This window comes from Arvicanthis niloticus, chromosome 4, assembly GCF_011762505.2.
Source record: "Arvicanthis niloticus isolate mArvNil1 chromosome 4, mArvNil1.pat.X, whole genome shotgun sequence".
In the NCBI taxonomy this organism is placed as follows: domain Eukaryota; kingdom Metazoa; phylum Chordata; class Mammalia; order Rodentia; family Muridae; genus Arvicanthis; species Arvicanthis niloticus.
In genome coordinates, this window is record NC_047661.1 from 2,661,328 (window position 1) to 2,682,464 (window position 21,137).

Sequence of the window (21,137 nt, forward strand, 5' to 3'; positions counted from 1 at the left end):
TAGATGTGCATATAGTACATACAGATGTGCTGATCTAAAATCAGACACTGACCACTGCTTCTCATCCTATCTACTGTATAACCGATTTTCATTTCGTTTAGTTGTTTCTGTGTTGTATCCCCCAATACAGAATGCTGTTCAAGGGGAAGGGGCCTCACCCTTTCAGATTTGTCTCTGATGAAATTCCTTCTAACACTCCAGCACATGTAACTTTAGAACAAACAGGTAAAAGGAGTACTAACGTGAAACCATCTTTCTAGCAGTGCGCAGAAATAAAGACATGTTGAGGAATTCATATCATATCTTGTCTGGTTGTCTTGTGACATGAGACACTCCAAAGTCTTGGGATGGTGTTCCAAAAAGAACTGGGTGAATTGGGTGAACTGGGAAGTGTCTCCAAGCCTGGGAAGCCCCAATGGTGACACTCTGGTGACACTCAGCAGGACACAAGAAATTTGGCTCCTGGTTTATTGTACACAAGCTATGCCAGTAAGTTTACAACTTCACTTACCTTTAAGCTGTTTCCGGAATTTGGCCAAGTCATTTGTCCATTTCAGAACCTCTGGATTGGATGCCTTGTCACTGTGGGAGGGCTGGGAAAAGAAAGTCTAGAGTAAATATTTTTAAAAATGATTTATTTAATGTCATGTTATGTGCATTAGTGTGAGATTATCAGATTCCTTAGGAACTGGAGTTACAGACAATTGTAAGCTGCCATGTGGGCGCTGGGAAATGAACCTGGGTCCTTTGGAAGAACAAAGGCTCTTAACCACTGAACTATCTCTCCAACTCCATAAAGTAAATATTTTACTGCTTATTTCTGATACACCAATTTCCTTTAGGACAAAATACTGGATCGTTATGATCATGGACTTCTGTGGGGTCTATAACCCCTTTTCTATTATTTAAGTTTCAGCTAATGAAGTAGAAAAGGGAAGAGTTTATGGCTTATATTATTCCAGCCACCATGAAAAATGCCCTCTTGCCACTGGCTTGGGGAACCAAGACACAGCCAACAGTGGAAGGAGCCCAGCATGGAGGAAACTGTAGAAGATAATCTTGAATCAAATTTTAGCCCAACAAATTAAATTCCCTTCTTTAATCAGCTTCTGGTATCCTCTAAATCAATGGTTCTCAACTTTCCTAATGCTGTGACCCTTTAATACATTTCCTCATGTTATGGTGACCCCTCAACCATAAAATTATTTTTTTGTTATGTCATAACTATAATTTTGCTACTGTTATTATGAAATGTAATATAACTATCAGACGTGTAGTGTATCTGATATGAGACCCACAGGTTGAGAATTGGAGCTCCACCAGCTGAAGGGTCTATTGGGGTGAGGAGATCGATCCTACAGAGAACTCACTCTGTACTTCCTCTCTTCTTCAAACCTGTCCTCAAACTTCCGGATCTTCTTTTTAAGGGTCTGGATCCTTCTGGTGAGCTGCACGGGTGTCAGGTCCTCTTGCTCATCATCGTAGGACCCCAGGGAGGAGCTCCGCCGCCTGTGAAGGGCATGGCCTGGGTTAGCTTCCCCATGAATGACCAATAGCTACGGGGAGGGCCTTCAAGATACGAGAGTACATGGCACAGAGGAGTCAAAACATCCCCTCCCCCTTGAGAAAACCCAAGTGGACAGATGTGTTTTCTGAGTGCATCTGAGTTCTGTATATGCCACCTATTAAATAAGTCTGTGCTTCTCTCACTCCCACTTACATTATCAAAACAATCCGAGATAGACTCCAAGCCTAAATGTTAAGTTTGACAGAGCTTTAGGAAAAAGGCGCTTACTGGAATTCAAAATGACATCTACAGTTGGGTCACAGCTCAAGTGGAAACTCCAACACAGCCTGCATAGTAGGATGGAGAACTTTAGGTGTGGCTCCCCACAAATCCCCAACTTAATTTTTTACTAACTGGGCTAGCCATCAGTGTCATTCTGTCTGTTCTGGTGCTATGTGGCTGTTGCAGTTGCTTATCAGTAACACAGAACATACCTCATGAAAGAATGGGAATTGGGGGGAGAAGGAGGCACTTCTGTGTCATCCAGGTACTGCCTGCTCTGCCCATAGGCATAGAACCTGGGAGACAACATGGGGTCGCTGTCTTCATCTAGAAACTGGTGAATCAGGCGCCCAGCCTGTGGGGAGAGGCGGGCTTCATCAGAGTCTGCATTCTCTTGCTGCCAGGAAGGAATGGGCTCTGGAAAATAGATGTGGTTTAAGACGTTAACACTGTTTTTGAAAACATCATCACCTTGATTTCCTGAGTGTTTTAGGTCACTACCCATTGGGTGGCTTCTTGCTTCATATTTAACATCCAGAGTAGACACTATGTCTAACTGAAATCACCACTGTATCTCATGGCCACCACCTGACTTTATCTCTATTCACTTGCTTTCAGACCAGAATTTGCTAGGGCCGCCCCAAGAAATACCCTGGAAGGTATATATCCATTGTGTATGATTCTAATTTCCCCAATAGAGAAGTGATCAGAACCTTTCCAAGTAGGAGCACCTCCGGAAGAGCTGAGTGTTTGGGGAAACGGTGCGTGCACATAGCACCATGACAACTAAGGAGCCAGGTTAGACTTGTGAGGTCCTATGTGCCAAGGGTGTACAACCTCTGTGTGGGTAACTTAGTAAGACTTCTCCCTGTGCCTCTACCTAGCATACAGGATTAGCATGTTTCTTCTTGTGTCTCTGCCTAGCATACAGGACTAGCTTGTTTCTTTCTTTCTGTGTTTCTCTGCTTAGTATACAGGATTAGCATGCTTCTGACTGTGCTCCCTGCCTAGTACACAGGATTAGCATGCTTCTGACTGTGCATGCCTCTCTGCCTAGCGGCATAAGCATGCTTCTGACTGTGCCTCTCTGCCTAGTACACAGGATTAGCATGCTTCTGACTGTGCTTTGCACTTGTAATTTCAGAAGCTGCCCAAGAGCAGGTGGAGGGAGAACACATAAATTATGAAGAGTGAAAAAAGAGCCTCATAGATGCCAAACCCATACAAATTATTTTTAGGTAATCAGTCAGAGGAAAAAAAAGCACAAAATACTAACCTTTTATTTTATGAGGCAAGAAGGTGGTGTTTATTTCTATTTATCACAAGCCATATTTCAAAATACCCCTTTCCTTAGTTAGAAAATAACAACAAGTATTGGGCTGGCAAAATGGCTCAGTGGGTAAAGGCCCTTGTCACCAAGTCTGATGACCTGAACTTGATGCTTGAAACTCACATGTTGGAAGGAGAGACTCAACTCCTCAGCCCATTCTCTCAGGTACATATGATCACTGTGGCACAGGTGCAACACCCCCGCCCGACAGAACAAATAAACACTAAGAAAAGCTTTACAACTATATCTAAAAGACTTGAAAGTAGAACTCAGCTGGCATACTGTTTTCCATGTAATGCAACACTCTACACTGAAACCTTTGAGTGCACGTGCCATTTAGTGATTTCCATAAGTCTATTACTTGTTCCAATCTTAGACTCTGGGATTCTTAAGGTCTGAATCACAGAACCCCTTCATATTGCTCCTTCAATATGAAGCTTGAAACTGTATACAGCTATATGAAATAAATGTGCTTAAACTTTGTATCAAGAAAGACCAGATCATAATCTGGTCTAGAACATCAGAGGCAGGTTAACAGGTTTTAAGACCCCTTACCCTTGGTACATGCTTAGAGTAACCCAGGGAAACGAGGAAGAAGTATCAAGACACAAATATTTAACCCATCCCATATACAGTATACTTAAATGAAGGTCCAGATATGACTGTCAGGCAGGGCAACAAACATGTATGCACACGTATATTTACATGCACACACACAAAAGCATGCATACACTTAAAAGCTGCCCAAATTATTCAAATGACCATGTGATTGTCAGCTTTGAGAGCTACTGATCCCAGGCTGCTGAGATTATTATAAGGCCACTGAGATGTAAGGAAGTCAAGAACAAGCACCAACCAGTGAGAGAAGAAAGGGTCCAACTAAGTAAGTGTTTTGCTTTAGAAAGCGCCAGAGCTACAAAATCAGTGAGGACTACCTGGAACTTGGGGAAACCTCATAGCACAATAGGAAGATAAACATGTTCATTTGAAATACAAAATAATAAAGAACAAAGTTTGCAGAGTTTAAAGGAACTCAAGTTATCTGAGAACATAAATATTCTGAAAATAAAAATGTTCAAGGAAAAACAAAGTCTCATTTATTGAGGCTCAAAACATGGGGCAGTGCACGTGGCTAAGTCTGCAGACAAACATTTCAATCTTTGGACTAATGGTATCAGTCCGTATGTGCTAAGAAGCAGCTTACTGGACCGAGCATCTATGCTCTGCCAACATAAAAGAATGAAAAACACCAGGACAGGAGGAAGGCAGGAGAAAGAAGTCTCTGGGAGAAATGTAAACTTTAGTGTTACGTTGCGGAAAATGAGGTTGTTAGACTGACTAGATCACATCTTTTATTTCTTAAGACAAAAAGCAACTCAGTGAGACTGAGAAAGAGTGAAGATGGCCTAAGCAGCCATGCTGCTGGCCATGGCCTCTCTGCAGATGAGTCAACAACTAAGGGAGGGGACCCAAAGATTTGACAAAACCAAGTATGTTGATATTGGCACAAGGGCATGCTAGTTAGCTTGAGATTTCTATTCATCAGGGAAAAAGAAAAAGTCTTACCCTTGACCTTGATACCCTCAATTTAAATTTTAATCCAGCAGAATACATTTTATAAAATGAAAACATCTTTGAGTTCTCAACTATTTTGTCTTTATGGTCATAAACTCATTATAAATAGACTGAATTAGGAGTCATGCTTGACAGGTAACATGGAGCCATCTATTCATTCTCTTATTGAATACAGCTATATTTTGTCTCTGTCCTGGACCAAGCATTTCAATGATAAACAAACAAGCAAAAACAAACAAAACACCCAAATACATCCTTTCCTAGTATTACAAGTGATGAATAACAAATAAGACAGCTCAGAAAATTCTAGCATTTTCCTACTAAACCATGTAGGTAGGGTCGATGAATCCATTATTGAAAGACAAGAGATATAAAGTCACTGTGAATTTTAGCTTTAACATAGTAAAAAGCAATATTGCATCACTGTTCAACAGGTGGAACAGAAGTGATGGTCCCCAGTTCTGCAATGTGAAACACTTAGGTGAGTGGCCTCCTCTTCTCCCTTCTACTCAGTCTCAGATCTGAATGACTCCATTTAAGAAAGTCATAAACTAACATGCAGTATGTATCTCATATACTAAAGAATCAATACAATCCTTTCCAGGTTTTAGTCTGAATTAACCTGGCTTACATCTGCTAATTGTCACTCAGTTAGGAAACCAAGGAACTGCTTGGCATCTTGTGACACATAGAGTACTTCATTGCTTTGTAGAAACCAGTTTTGAGGATGCATCACCAGCCATTTCTAAGAGATGGTTGAAAATAGTTTATATTTAGTCAGTAACTCTAGAACATTGAAACAAGAATATTGCAAGACAAGCATTCAAGGGGACAACAGAAAAGTCATGAGGCTTCACACTTTTACCCCTACAGCAGGACATAAAACAAGCACATTTTCATTTTCAAATAAAAATCCATTTAGTACACTCACAATGAACTCTAGACATAATCACGCAACTTATTATTAAAAATTAATTCATTTAGGTCATTTGACACTGTAGAAGGTCATCAGAAATAACAAATAAAAAAGCTTCGTTCCTGCTATATAACTGATAATAAATTCTGATGAATTCAGACACCACATTACACAGGGTCCTAAAGGGAATCAATCCATCACAAGAAGTTCATCTCCAAGCAAAGCTGGCACAGGGCATTGAGACAGCTGCACTCTGCTTATCTGGCTGCAACCGTTGGCTATATCAAAGAAACTGCCTACTGACATGAGTTATTTATAAGAAAACTGGACAAAATTTATGAAGATATTTTCCATAGTTCTTTCCCAACTATGTTGTTTAGCGCCATTACTGCTTGGCATGATGTCACAACTGTCTTCTCAGCTGTTCAAAGAGGTGCTAGAACATCCCAGACATGGAAAGTTAGATGCCACATTGGAGGGATTAGTCTCATAAATTCTTTCTCTGTTCTAAAATTCAACCTTAGAACAATGTTAGCCTTACTAAATTGTTCAAAAAAGTCTTGCAAACTGCCAAATTTATAAGGAACCTTAGCAGTCAGCTTTATTAATCCCAGATTTCTTTTTTAGGGCTCATATATCTGTTTTGCCTTCATCTACAAAGAAGCAAGCCCTCAGTAAATCAGCTTAAATTATTGATAAATGTATGGAACAGAATAGGGCTGATGACTTTAACCAAAAATAACAAGGCCATTTGAGGTGACCCAGACCCATGTATTCATAGTTTCTTAATCAGTTTCTCTGTACTTCTTTGCCTGTCTTCTATTCCTCACATGTCTTAGAGAAAGCTATCATGAAGACCCTGCTAGGAAGCCAGCTGCTCTCTCTTCAAGTGCTGCATTTCCCAATCCAGGGTCTAGCCTACTACAAAAAAGAGGAATAGAGAGAGGTTAATGTGAATGGAAATCACTTGGCACATATATGGGGGGCCTGCCTAATTATTATTAATTTTGCTTCTTTAAAAAATTATTAATTCTTTGAGAATTTTATACAATATATTTGTTGAATTTTCCCCTAAACTATATTTAGAGATATTTGTGGGAGAGAAAGTAGTAACACTCATAAGGTACCCATAGGATGTGGAAGACAGCAGATATTAGCTCATTTAATCCTTGCTAAACAATGATTATATTTATTATGTATTATTATTTTCTGTTATTGTTAAACCCATTTAAAAACAATGGAGTCAAGGCAAAATGGAGACAGATTTTCTAATTTTCCCATAGACCAGATTAATTAGCAGAGCCAGAATTTGAAGCTAAGAGTTTGGTTCTTATCTACCTGTTTCAGGGGATGCCTGATTAGCATTGCTTAGAGCATGAGCTAGAAGGGAGGAGACGCTTTGCTTCTTAATTGTATGATGGGATAGGTCAGCTGGAGATCTTTTAAGATCACTTGCTTCTCTGTGGTTCTTTTAAAATACTTTTTAAATAATGATTGATTGATTGATTGATTGATTGATTGATTTGTGTGTGCCATGGTGCACATGTGGTGAGCAGAGAACCATTTGTGACAGTTGCTTTTCTACTTCCACAATGTAAATTCTGGGGACTGAGCTCAGGTTATCAGACTTGGGGACAAGTACCCTTACCCACTGAACCCTCTTGCTAGTTTCTCTCCATGACTCCTTTTTAAAAATTTTTTTTCAAAACACTTTATTTATCAATATTTGTATAAACATATATACTTATACACGTATACATATATAAACAATAATTAAATAATAAGATGTATTTAAAAAGTATGGAGGGTTGGGAAAAGTGGGAGGAAGGAGAGAAAGGGGAAATTATGCAAATACAGTGTTCATACATGAAATTCTCAAAAAGGAATCCAGTTTTTTAAAATGTTCAACAGATCAACTAGCATTTTACAATAGGAAAATAAATATGACCTATAATTATGTTAAAGGACATTTTAACTCACTACAAACTTTGAAGTTTAAAATGAAATCAATAAAAATTATTTTACCCAGCATACTAACAAAAACCACAATAACGTTTTATAATTCAAAGTAGTTCTGAGAACAAGAAAATAGATTGTTGGGAGCTAAGTCAGCAGAACCAGGGGTACACTATGAGTTTTTTTAATCAAATCATAATTTTTACTTTTTAACATGGGGGTTATAAACACAAAAATGCAAGATGTGGGGAAGGGGATGACACAGGAGCATAGGTGTTCAGGGGGAATACAGATATCTTTCATTAAAAAACATTTTTTATTATTTATTTACATGTACATGTGCGTACATCTGTATATGTGTATGTGCCTGAGGTTAGGGGGCATCTCCTGGAGCTGGAGTTACAAGCAGTTGTAAGAAGTTTAATGTAGATGCTGGGGGTTGAACTCAGGTTCTTGCTTGGATGAACTATACATGCCACTACCTACTAAGCCATCTCACCAGGTTCTCTTCATGACTGTTAAACATAATTTCTCTCCAAAATTGTTGTCCATTATAAGTAATAACTGAGAAAAATTAAGCATTTTGTGATCTTTAAAAAAATGTCCTGTTAGCTGTTTGTGGAGGCTCACACTGGTAAGCACAGGTCAGCCTGTGCTACAGAGTCTCTCAGAGTCTCTCTTTGAGGCTGGCCTCAAAGTTATGGTGATTTTGTTGCCTCACAAATATTGGGATAATAAGCCTCCCCACATCTGGATTATAAGTGTGAGCTACCATTCCCAGGTCAAAGTACTTTTTAAGTCTAATTTCAAGGCAAATGAAATATAATTGTGTTTAAATATCATACACATCAACATACATGGACTTAGTAACATTTTAATTACACAATTCTAATTACCTTTCAATATCATAACAATGAGAACAATGCCTGTGATTTATGTATTCATTTAATTTGGAGAGTTGAAACCCTAACACCAAAAAGTATAACGGCATGACAGATTACAAAAAGTGCCTTAAAATGTGAAGGCATAATTGATTGCAGGCCAGCAAGCTGATGAGATGGATGCTATGTTTACTTTTCAAGGGTTCCACTCTTCAGACTATGGAATCTACTTAACATTTTAACCCCTTTCATTGTTTCCCTTACCCTAAGCTTAAGAACTGGGAGAACCTTATTTCCACAGCACATGCCACCGAGGGAGTTTGTATCTCAGTCATTCAGGCCACCCCATAACAGGTGACCCTTCCTGGCTCCACATCAGACTGTGACCAATGGCACAGGCCAGGGAGCAGGCATGCAAACCCAGAGTGTCCCTCTACACTGTGGCTTGGAGGGGGATGGAGGATGAGAGTAGATATTGGTCTCTACAGTCCTGTGATTATTGCTTCCACCTTTATATTTTGTTGTCTTGCTTTTGTGGGTTCAACTTAAACTAGTGTGAAGTTCATTGGCTACTAGAAAAGCATCTTTCTATTTCTTAAAGAAGCTATAGATGATATCCTAGCCATCTAATTTCCTGTTGTCATTTACCCTAGCTTTGCACATTGCTTCCTTTATTTTGACTATATTTATGGCGCCGTTTCTATTATAAAGTAATTTAGAAATTAAAATATGTAATTTAAAAAAGGTTCCTGAAAGCAGTAACCAAACTGCCAAAAATGACCTTGAAAAATAAATCCTTGTAGATTTTAGAGTTGTAGAAGTTCAACAACCAATGCAAATGTAATGGGAAAAAAAAAAAAAAAAAGAATACTCACAGCAATTCACCAACACAAGTCTCCTGCCCAAGCCAGCCTGGAAAGTGTATTTTTCTAACCTTTTGGAAAAAAACATCCTGCCCAGCCTTCTAAACGAAATGCTGCTTCCTCCACACTTTTGTTCTCTGCTGAAAAATTCTTTAATGGGTTAATTTCTATGAAACTCTACATTGGCATCTAACCTCTCTGAAGAACCTGTTCAGATTTTTTTGGTTATGTGTGTTGAGAGAGAAATTTGTGATTAACCAAGAGAAATAATCAAACTGACTACTCTATTTCAGGGGAGAAGCAAGGAAGAGATTGTAGCTCATTTGAACTTTGGTTCTAGATTCTTCTTTTTGTTTAAAAGCTATATGATAGCTCATCTCACTGAAACTCAAATACAATACTTATTGATTTTTGCTTTTGCTTTTATTTGGGCAACAGTGACCTCTCTGAGACTCTTACGAGTAGAGAAGCCAGACTGTTGCCAATTTATAGATTAAAAAGACACATGCTTATTTCAAAGTGGTCAAAAATGAATGTCAAACCAAAGATACCCAGAAATAAACCAGTTAAATTTAACATGAAGCAAGTTAACCATGCACGCTTTTGTTCTCTGAATATTTTGAGTTGGAATCATCTGAGAAAATTTCAGATCTGCTGCCTAATTATATGAAAACAACCAGAACAGGTTTCTTAGATTATAGGGGGAAGAAATGAAAATTAAGCGGTCTGTTCTCACAGAGCCCTCTAGGTCAGGACAATAAGTAAGATAGCCTTTCACCCTGTGGGCTCTTCACACGGACTTTTGATCATTAGATGAGAACTGAGGAGTGGGTCTGGGTCAGGATAGGGACAAGGCACAGCACACACGCAGGGCTGCCTTTCACAGTTGTGACTCTCTGCTAAGTCATCATGTTACGTTCCACTGCCTCACTAAAGCCAGGAGCCCATTTCTCCCTGACTATGGCCTTCAGACACACACTGCAGAACGGTGACACAAATTCGAGTGTAGACAGAGGGATAGAGGAGGCAGCTTGGCCCCTCCCTTGACATAGTTGTGACAAAGCTAACTTCTTCTTCAGAGTAAATTTCTGAATTTTCATCAGAAGGCTCTAGAAAAGAACAAGCTTAAACCATGTCAGAGGTCTTTAGCAAAGAAATGCTTTCGATCAATGTTTCCAGTGGTGTGTTAACTGGACTTTAAAAAAAAGTATACATTAAGAGATAGAAGAGAAGCAACGAAAAATATCTTTCTTAAAAACCTGGAAGGTATACTGCAGGATGTGGGTAATATAGTGAAGCAGCTGGCAGGTAGCAGGGGCCAGCTAAGGCATGAGGGGTAGTGGGTGAGACGGTGGGTGGCTGGCTTTCTGTAGTGTACCGCAAGCAGGGCAGCACTCTTGGTGGGTTAAAAATATACGCAAGGTGACACTAGGACAAAGAGCATGCACATTTTCATTTCTTGTGTTGCAACTACCCTTGGCAACACTAAACCGCATGTTCCCATGCCTGGTAAAAGATTTTGTCTTTTTCTTTCTTTCTTTTTTTTTTTTTTTTTAAATAGAAACCCGGTTTCTTCTGCGTGCATGGCTCTTACTCTGATCCACACAGGCATGTGGTCACATGCCTTGTATCTATTTACTCATATATGCTTTTGCAATGCAAAACCCAAATGGCAGATGATCACCTACCTTCCCAGGTCTTCTCATCGCACAACGCTGTCAGGTCCAACTGGGACACGTCTGGGACGAAGCTCTCCTGCTGATCCTCAGTGTCTTGATTTTTCTGTTGTTTGGGGTCAGTTATACTGGGATGCTCCTGAATCTTCATTGTGGGGTTCTGCAATAACAGCACAGTGTCCCCTAATAGCGACTGTTCACCAAAATAAAACATTTGCATCGATTCCACGCCTTCTGAATGCAACCTCTGAAGCCACAGCAGCTAACATTCCCACTACAGAATAAGAACCAGGGCTTGATGCCCCCTGGGCACTCTCTGGCTACTCTCATGCAAATAGCCACTGTCCATCTGCCAGCCTTTAACTTTCCTTCTTGGAGGAGAGAGGCAAGATGATTTCCTTAGGCTGCTCCTCCAGATAACTCCAGGCAGCTGACAGGTCTTGAGTGATTACTGACTAAGACCGGGAAGGAGAAGGAGTTTATGTTTCTTAAAGGAGCATGGCCCATCAAACGGAAAACAACAACAAAAAGCTGACCACGGTTGCTAAGGCTGTGGCAGCAACATGGTGTGTCTGGCAAGCAGTGTCTTTGCTGCTTAGGTAAACATTCCGGCAAGGGCAGGGGAGAAGCTGGGGCTACCACACTCCTCTGAGCCTTCAGGCTTAGATCGATTAAATGGGGCTGTTTTCTCTAGAGTGTGAGGAGAACAGACTATTTATGGAGGCACTCTGGGTATTAAAACATTGTTGCGCAAATTCAAATGGCTGGGGTTTGGTGTTTCATCTCAGCTAGGAGTGAGAAACAGACCCTGAAAACAAGCCAAGAATACAGGGAGAATGATCTTCCCTCCCAGTAAAAGTAAGAGCTGGCAAGTTGGTGATACTTAATTTTATCCTAAAAATATGCAGTTGTCATTGTTTTTCTATTTATTCAGTTACCTTGAATACTAAAGCAGCATTCGGCTCTGCCATTGGTAGTACCCACACCTGGCTAGGAAATGATGGAAGGGAAAAACCTTCCTTAAAACACAGATATTTAAGCCGTGTGTGTGTGTGTGTGTGTGTGTGTGTGTGTGTGTGTGTTGAAAACGGCAATTAAATGAATTCCTTTGCAACAAAATTGTCTTCTTAGCTTGTTCTCTTGGCATACTGTAAGTTAAGCCTGTTACATCTCTTCCAGCTTTCATGAAATCACAAATGACTGTGTTTAAATATTTTTACTCGAAAATTTACTTTTCATGTAGCACAGATCTGTACAAAATATTTTCTTTCGGGTAAATGAACATTTATCTTTAGTTATCCTATTATTCATTGAAAAAAAGAACCAAGAACATCTGGAAACCATAAGTGAATTTATTAATATAGGAGATGTTGTTATACTTAAAATGCTATTTAAGCCTCCCAGCTCCTTTTAGTAGCTGTCCCACCCACTTTGAGATCACCAGAGGAACTCTTGGTGCTTTTGTGCTATTCTGTTTCTCTTGACTGAAGCACGAAGACTGGCATTTCTTAACACTGGGAACAAAACAAAACTTCAGTCCGGTTGTGGTGAGCAGTAGCATTACATGAAACACCAAGGCCTTATACTCTATGGCAATACTTCTCAACCTTCCTGACGCTGTGACCCTTTAATACAATTTCTCATGTTGTGGTGACCTCCAACCATAACATTATTTTGTTGCTACTTCATATCTGTAATTTTGCTACTGTTATGAATCATAATATAAATATCTGATTTGTGACCCCCAACTACTGCTCTATGATATTCTGAGTGTCTTATCTGTCTATTGGGAAACAGTCATATTACATCAGCTACTGGTTCCTTGAGTTTAGCCTAAGTGGACCAGAGATGAAAGTTTCAACCTGGTATTCAGATTTTAGATGTTTTAGGGACTATCAGTCAAATTTTTGTGTGAAAGTATGGCTTTGTATGACTATAAATGTGTAAGACAGAGAGATGGACATGCTTATAGTAAATAAGTATTCCTCAACAATCTTTTAAAGTTCCTGTGGAGATTTAAGACATGATAATCAAAGCCTGCAGGCCTACAACACAAAAAAAGAGACAGCCAAGCAAAAGCCACCATTCCTTCCGTTGCTATATGATACCATGTAAATACCAATGAGTAATATGCCAGGCCTCCGAACTGTTAGTGAGGGGACTAGGAGACAGAGCACGTATGACTGGATTTAAGGTAAAACATGCTATATCGAAACATGGAATGTATGTTATGTATCATGGAAAAAAATGAGCAAACAGCCACCAGTGTGCTTGCCATTAATCAGCAGTAGCACTTGACTCAGGCAGCAGGAGTGGGTGGAAAGGATGTAGAAGAAAGAGGTCCTGCCACATAGGCAGAAGAGGGCTAGTGTGAAGGCAAGCAAACCACGAAGCATCCTGGTCACAGTGGGAGAAGAGGTTCCAGGGGGGCAGCACTGAGATTGAGAAGGGGGAAGGCAGATGACAAGGGTGCCAGACCCCATATGCTGAGCTAAGCTCTGCATAATTAAATGTACAATAGAGCTGGCTACTACACGGCAAAGACGCAACATGCAAAAAGGAAAGTGCTAGTTAGTTCATCCAAGAAACGATTTTCTAGTGTATTGTTAGACAGTTTCTTAGAAACTAGGAAAATTGTGTTAGACAAAATAAAGAGTCCTGTGAGTGTTAGTAAGACATTATTTGAAGGCTAGAAAGATGATTCAGTGGTTAAAAGCACTGTTGCTTTTGTGGAGAACCCAGGTTCCAGTCTCCACACCTACATGGAGACTCTCACTGTCTGTAACTCCAGTTCCAGGGGGTCTAGCTCCCACACACATAGCATACAGACATATGTGTGTGTGACCAAAACAGCCTTATGCATAAAATAAAAGTATACAAGTCATTTGACATTTTGAAAGTAAAAACATCACTAGGTCTATGAAGATTAAACAAGGAAAGACAGTGTTAGTAACAGTGGACTTTACTGTTTTATATCAAGTGACTGTGGATTGGATGGCTTCTTTTCATAATGACACACAGGCAAAGGTGTGAAAGAAGTGAGGAAATGGGCTGACATTAGGAAGAACGTTTCAGGAAGGAAGAAGCTTTGTTCAATGAGGCCTTGGTTGTTTGTTTGCTTGTTTGTCTTTTCATGTGGTTTAGGCATAGGAAACAGTCATTGAATCTGAAACCTGGTAAGGCTGGGCCATCAGAGTAGGCACCATTTGGTGTTGAACAGGAGGACATCCTGCATAATGAAACCCAGGTTAACTGAAGTTGATTCTTGGAACAACAGTGGACACATCCCCTTTTCCTATACATATCCCAGCTTGTGCAACCATGGGCACACTTGCTCAGCGAGCTTGCTTTGTTTTAGTGGACCCTATGCACAACTCGGCTCCGTCTTGCTGCACTCTGATCCATCCCTGAGGTTGCTGTTCTACTTGCCCTCTGATCTTTGCAGCCTGAGTCCTAATTTTTGGCCCAATCAGCGTATGAAGCTGGTGCACTCTCCTGGACTTGGATTGAACAATTAGCTACTGCACAGGAGACAGTGATGGTAAGTTGCTCCTCAGTGGCTACCTAGGCTTGCAGCCATGTTCAAGAAGAAAAAGTGCTTTTCCTGCCTATAGGTACGTACCTTAGCTGAGACATCTGGCTAGGCAGTCCATACCTTCTAGGGATGCTTTCTATAGGCGCGGCAAATACTGCCTATTTGTGTATCTGTTTCTCCTCTTTTATCATCCAGGTTAACTTGTCAAGGGCAGCCTCACATACAGAAATATTTTTGGTTTAAACTTTTGTTGTTTACACATACATCTACTATCTTCACTTTAATCAGAAAGTAAATTAATTTCACAATTTTCACTTCAGAAATCTTTTCTGCTATGATGTGGAGCACAATGGACCTCCATCAAAATCCTGCTTCATATGATAACACAAAGAATCTTTGCTTAGTGGAATAATGGCTGGCTCCTGTATAGTAGGCAGGTAAGGGTGGGTTTTGGAGGTAGAGACCTGAGTTTCATAGCAGCTTTGCTTTGTCAAGGCCTGTGAATCAGCCTCTTTGAGCACTAGCTTTCTCTTTTCTAATACTGGATTGAGACATCTTGAGGCTGTTGTGAGATACAAATCAAAAACATATACAACAGATTGCCCACAGCAAGAGTACAGAGATTTCTGTTTCTGCCTCTACTCCCTTCCCCCTTCCTTCAGCGAAGGTTTATTGAACATGCAGCATGTTCTGGGCAATAGACTTCACAAATGCATAAGGTATAGAATTCTGGGTGGAAGAGAAACTGAAGGTCTAAGTGCTGGAGACTCTGTGCCCCACCTGGGCCTCCCTCAGGTGGCATTCCGCATGTAGGTTCAAACCATTAACTTCAGTCTCTTAGTCTCATCATTGTCAAGACTTGAACTTGTCCAGCCGAGCTTGTTTTGCTCTGTTCTGTCCCCAGCTTTGGGTGTTAGATGAGTTCACAAGCCATTCCCTATACAGAATTTAGGTAAGTGGCTGAGGATGACAGTAAGAATGCGGCATGACAATACATGAGGCTGCTGGACAATGCGGCTTTCCCAGGAAAAGCCAGTATTAACTGAAGACTCAGGAAAGCACCAACATTTACTGTTTGGCCTGATAATAAAGGAGAGTAGACACAACACAGTCCCAAGGTTCAAGCTGTGCACACTGTGCACAGCTGCAGCAGTGTGTGGTGAGCAGCTCAGTCCTGGTTCTCAGGGTCAGCGAGAGCTCGCACTTCAGACTGTGGGACAATCAACTCTCAGTCTTGCATGGAAAGCCTCAACATCTCCCCTCTCCTCATTTCCTTTTCCTTCTTTTATTTAATTACTTTTTTTGAAGCAGGATGAGAAAAAAAAGGCAAATAGGCTTTTGTGATGAATATACTGTTTGTTATCAAAGGTATGCTTCTAATCACTCTTAATTGGTGGGCTTAGAAGGCATAAAGAACATAAAAATATCTTGAAAGAATTTAACACTTTCCTGGCTTAGAATTCTAAAATAAAATCATTTCTCTCTGGTAATTCAGTGCTCTCCCATACAGCTAATAATTCTTGCTTGTTTCATTTCCTTGGCAAAAAGATTCATAAGTATATTGTTTGAATAGTCTAGAATTTATATAAGGCACAACATATTTTTACAATATAAAATTCCTTGGCATGGGGATGGAGAGATGGCTCAGTGATTTAAAGTGCTTACTACTCTTACAGAGGAGCAAAGTTCAGTTTCCAGCACTCACATCAGACAGTGCACAACAGCCTGTAATTATATCTGTAGGGAGGTCTGATATCTGTGGCTGCCATTGGGCATCTAGACTCACATGCAAATACTCACATGCATATGTATAATTGAAACAATAAAAGTAAACCTTTAAAGAAAAATGCTTAGCTTACAGAAGGATCCGAACTGTAAGACACTCCCATAAGAAGCACAACTCTGAAAACATATTTTCAGTCATACATCTTAGAAGGGGACACATGAGTGGTAAGGATGATTTCTCTTCTGGGGACCTGGGATTTTAAATGAGTTTTAGAAAGAAAGAAAGAACACTCTAGGTTTCATGTGTCATAAAACACATGCAACCTCTTTCTCAAGTTACCTTTGATCCTACAGCCCAGGGAAGATATTTTATTAAAGTGCCAACCACTCCAATGCCCACCACAAGGAATTTTACTTTTCTTTGTGACATTTTGAAGTGACTTTGAACGTTTTTCATTGTATGTCATTAAATAAATTTTAATTCAAACCTCAGAAGAAAGGGATGTATAACTTTTGGTGAATAGTATCTACTTGAGACTCTCAGAGATCTTTTTTTTTAAATAAAAAAAGTTAATTAAAGACATGCAAGGAAGGTACAGGGTCATGATCATTTTCAAAACAGTGTCGGCATGAGGTACGTCTAAAACAGCCAATTGATATTTGAAAAAAACAAAATTATACTGAGACCTAGCTGGTCTGCTCCCATGAAGACACCATATCCAGAGACATCCTAGAGGAGCCACTGCACTCAGAGCAGCGGGTAAGAACCCCCTCCCACTACCCTACACCGCAGAGCTACAACTGGGAGCCTGGGGCACTCAGTATCCATCAGCCACCCAAACCCCTCCCCTCCGATATGACACTCCCCTTCTGCCCCCTGCTTGTTCCTTTTGGCTGGGGCAGACACCTAGCTGGTCTGCTACCATGAACACAACATATCCTGAGCCATCTTAGAAAAACCACTGAACTCATAGCAGCAGGATTTCAGGATCCCAGGAGTTCTTCCACCCAGGAGCTCAGGGTCACAGGAACACAGAGACATCTGGACTCTGAGGAGTACTAACACAAGCAAGATAACTGGAAAGATGGTCTTCAGTCAGAGACAGTGATTACAGGTAGCACTAGAGTTAACCAGATGGCAAAATGCAAGCATAAGAACATAAGCAACAGAAACCAAAGTTACTTGGCATCATCAGAACCCAGTTCTCCCACCATAGCAAGTCCTAGACACGCCATCACACCAGAAAAGCAGGATTCAGAATTAAAATGACTTCTCATGATGATGATAGAGGACTTTAAGAAGGACATAATTCCCTTAAAGAAGTACAGGAGAACACAGTTAGAAGCCATTAAACAGTTAGAAGCCATTAAAGAGGAAGAACAAAAATCCCTTAAAAAATCCCAAGAAAACAACCAAACAGGTGAAGGAATTGAACAAAACCATCCAGGACATAAAAATGGAAGTAGAAACAATAAAGAAATCTCAAAGGGAGACTACCCTGGAGATAGAAAACCTAGGAAAGAGACCAGGAGTCATTGATGTAAGCATCACTAACAGAATACAAAAGATAGAAGAGAATCTCATGTATAGAAGATACCATGAAAAACATTGACACAACTGTCAAAAAAATGCAAAATGCAAAAGGCTCCTAACACAAAACATCCAGGAAATCCAGGACACAAGGAGAAGACCAAACCTAAGGATAACATGTATAGAAGAAAGCAAAGATTACCAACATAAAGGGCCAGTAAATATCTTCAACAAAATTATAGAGGAAAACTTCCCTAACCTAAAGAGATGTCCATGAACATACAAGAAGCCTACAGAACTCCAAATAGACTAGACCAGAAAAGAAATTCCTCCCGTCACATAATAATCAAAACATCAAATGCACAAAACAAAGAAAAAATGCTAAAAGCAGTAAGGAAAAAAGGTAAAGTAACATATAAAGGCAGACCTATAAGAATTACACCACACTTCTCACCAGACTATAAAAGCCAGAAGATCCTGGACTGATATCATACAGACCCTAAGAAAAGACAAATACCAGCCCAGACTACTATACCCAGCAAAACTCTCAATCACTCTAGATGGAGAAACCAAGATATTCCATGACAAAACCAATTTTACACAATATCTTCCAGAAATTCAGCACTTCAAAGGAAAATTGATGGAAAACTCCAACACAAGGAGGGAAACTACAACCTAAAAAAAGCAAGGAAGTAATCTTCCAACAACCCCCAAAGAAGATAATTCCACTTCTATAACAAAAATAACAGGAAGCAAAAATCATTTTTCCTTAATATCTCTTAACATTAATGGACTCAACTCTTCAATAAAAAGACATAGACTATCAGACTGGATAAATAAACAAGACCCAGAATATTGCTGCATACAGGAAACACACCTCAGTGACAAAGACAGACACTACCTCAGAGTAAAAGGATGGAAAACAATTTTCCAAGCAAATGGTCCCAAGAAATAAGCTGGAGTAGCTATTCTAATATCAAATAAAATTGATTTTCAACCAGAAGTAACCAAAAAAAGATAAGGAAGGACACTACATACTCATCAAAGAAAAAAATGTACTGAGAAGAACTCTCAATTCTGAACATCTATGCCCCAAATGCAAGGGCACCCACATACATAAAAGAAACTTTACTAAAGCTCAAAGCATACATTGCACCTTACACAACAATAATGGGGGATTTCAACACCCCACTCTTAGCAATGGATAGATCATGGAAACAGAAACTAAACAGAGACACAATGAAATTAACAAAAGTTATGAAGCAAATGGATTTAACAGATATCTGTAGAACATTTCATCGTAAAACAAAGGAATATATCTTTTTCTCAGCATCTCATGGTACCTTCTCCAAAATAGACCATATAATTGGTCACAAAACAGGCCTCAATAGATGCAAAAAGATTGAAATAATCCCTTGCATCCTATCAGATCACCTCAGTCTAAGGCTGGTTTTTAATAATGATACAAAAAATGGAAAGCAAACATACACATGAAAATTGAACAAAGCTCTACATAATGATGACTTGGTCAAGGAAGAAATAAAGAAAGAAATTAAAGACTTTTTAGAATTTAATGAAAATGAAGACATATCATACCAAAACTTGTGGGACTCCATGAAAGCAGTGCTAAGAGGAAAACCCATAGCTTTAAGTGCCTACAAAGTGAAACTGGAGAGAGCATACATTAAGAACTTGACAGCATACCTAAAGCTCTAGAACAAAAAAAGCTAATACACCCAAGAGGAGTAGACAGCAGGAAATAATCAAACTCAGGGCTGAAATCAACCAAGTAGAAACAGAAAGAACTATACAAAATATCAACAAAACCAGGAGCTGGTTCTTTGAGAAAATCAACAAGATAGATAAACCCTTAGCCAGACTAACCAGAGGGCACAGAGACAGTACTCAAATTAATAAAATCAGAACTGAAATGGGAGACTTAACAGAAACTGAGGAAATTTAAAAAATCATCAGATCCTACTACAAAGGCCTGTACTCAACAAAACTGGAAAATCTGGATGAAATGGACAATTTTCTAGAAAAATACCAGGTACCAAAGTTAAATCAGGAGCAAATCAACCATCTAAACAGCCCCATAACCCCTAAAGAAATAGCAGCAGTCATTAAAAGTCTCCCCACCAAAAAAATCCAGGACCAGATAGTTTTAGTGCAGAATTCTATCAGACTTTCAAGGAAGACCTAATACCAATTCTTTTTAAACTATTTCACAAAATAGTAACAGAAGGAACACTACCCAATTTGGTCTATGAAGCTACAATCACACTCATACTTAAACCTCTCAAAAACCCAACAAAGAAAGAGAACTTCAGACCAATATACCTTATGAATATTGATGCAAAAATACTCAATAAAATTCTCACAAACTGAATCCAAGAACATATCAAAACAATCATCCATCATGATCAAGTAGGCTTTATTCCAGGAATACAGGGATGGTTCAATATTCAGAAATCCATCAATGTAATCCACCACATAAATAAACTCAAAGAAAAAACCACATGATCATCTCACTAGATGCTGAGAAAGCATTTGACAAAATTCAACATCCCTTCATGGTAAAAGTCTTGGAAAGATCAGGAATTCAAGGCCCATATCTATATACAGGAAACCAGTAGCCAATATCAAACTAAATGGAGAGAAACTTGAAGTGATCCCACTAAAATCAGGCTGCCCACTCTCTCCCTACCTAGTCAATATAGTACTGGAAGTCTTAGCTAGAGCAATTAGACAACAAAAAGAAGTCAAAGGAATACAAATAGGAAAGGAAGAAGTCAAACTTTCACTATTTGCAGATGATAAGATAGCATACTTAAGTGACCCCAAAACTTCCACCAGAGAACTCCTAAACCTGATAAACAACTTCAGCAAAGTGGCTGGTTATAAAATCAACTCAAACAAATCTTCTACTCTAAAGATAAATAGTCTGAGAAAAAAATTAGAGAAATGACACCCTTCACAATAGTCACAAATAATATAAAATACCTTGGTGTGAATCTAACCAAACAAGTGAAAGATCTATATGATAAGAACTTCAAGTCTTTGAAGAAAGAAATTGAAGAAGATCTCAGAAGATGGAAAGAGCTCCCATGCTCATGGATTGGCAGGATTAACTTAGTAAAAATGGCCATCTTGCCAAAAGCAAGCTACAGATTCAATGCAATCCTTTCTAACATCCCAACTCAATTCTTCACAGTTAGAAAGAGCAATTCTCAGATTCATTTGGAATGACAAAAAACCCAGGATAGTGAAAACTATTTTTAACAATAAAAGAACTTCTGGAGGAATCACCATCCCTGACCTCAAGCTGTACTACAGAGCAATAGTGATAAAAACTGCATG

At 39.4% G+C, this 21,137-nt stretch overlaps 1 protein-coding gene across 3 annotated transcripts in view; it reads right to left on the reverse strand.

Moving 5' to 3' along the window:
• Window positions 1–21,137, reverse strand: part of Fam13a (family with sequence similarity 13 member A) — a 98,006-nt gene that overhangs the window by 20,404 nt on the left and 56,465 nt on the right. For all 3 annotated transcript variants that reach the window (XM_076932160.1, XM_034501080.2, XM_076932159.1), the window contains 4 exons: window positions 10,999–11,146; window positions 2,002–2,206; window positions 1,371–1,509; window positions 512–593 (listed from right to left, as the gene is read on the reverse strand). In XM_076932160.1, the coding sequence (XP_076788275.1) occupies window positions 512–593; window positions 1,371–1,509; window positions 2,002–2,206; window positions 10,999–11,146 (574 nt within the window). The remainder of the gene's footprint in view (window positions 1–511; window positions 594–1,370; window positions 1,510–2,001; window positions 2,207–10,998; window positions 11,147–21,137) is intronic.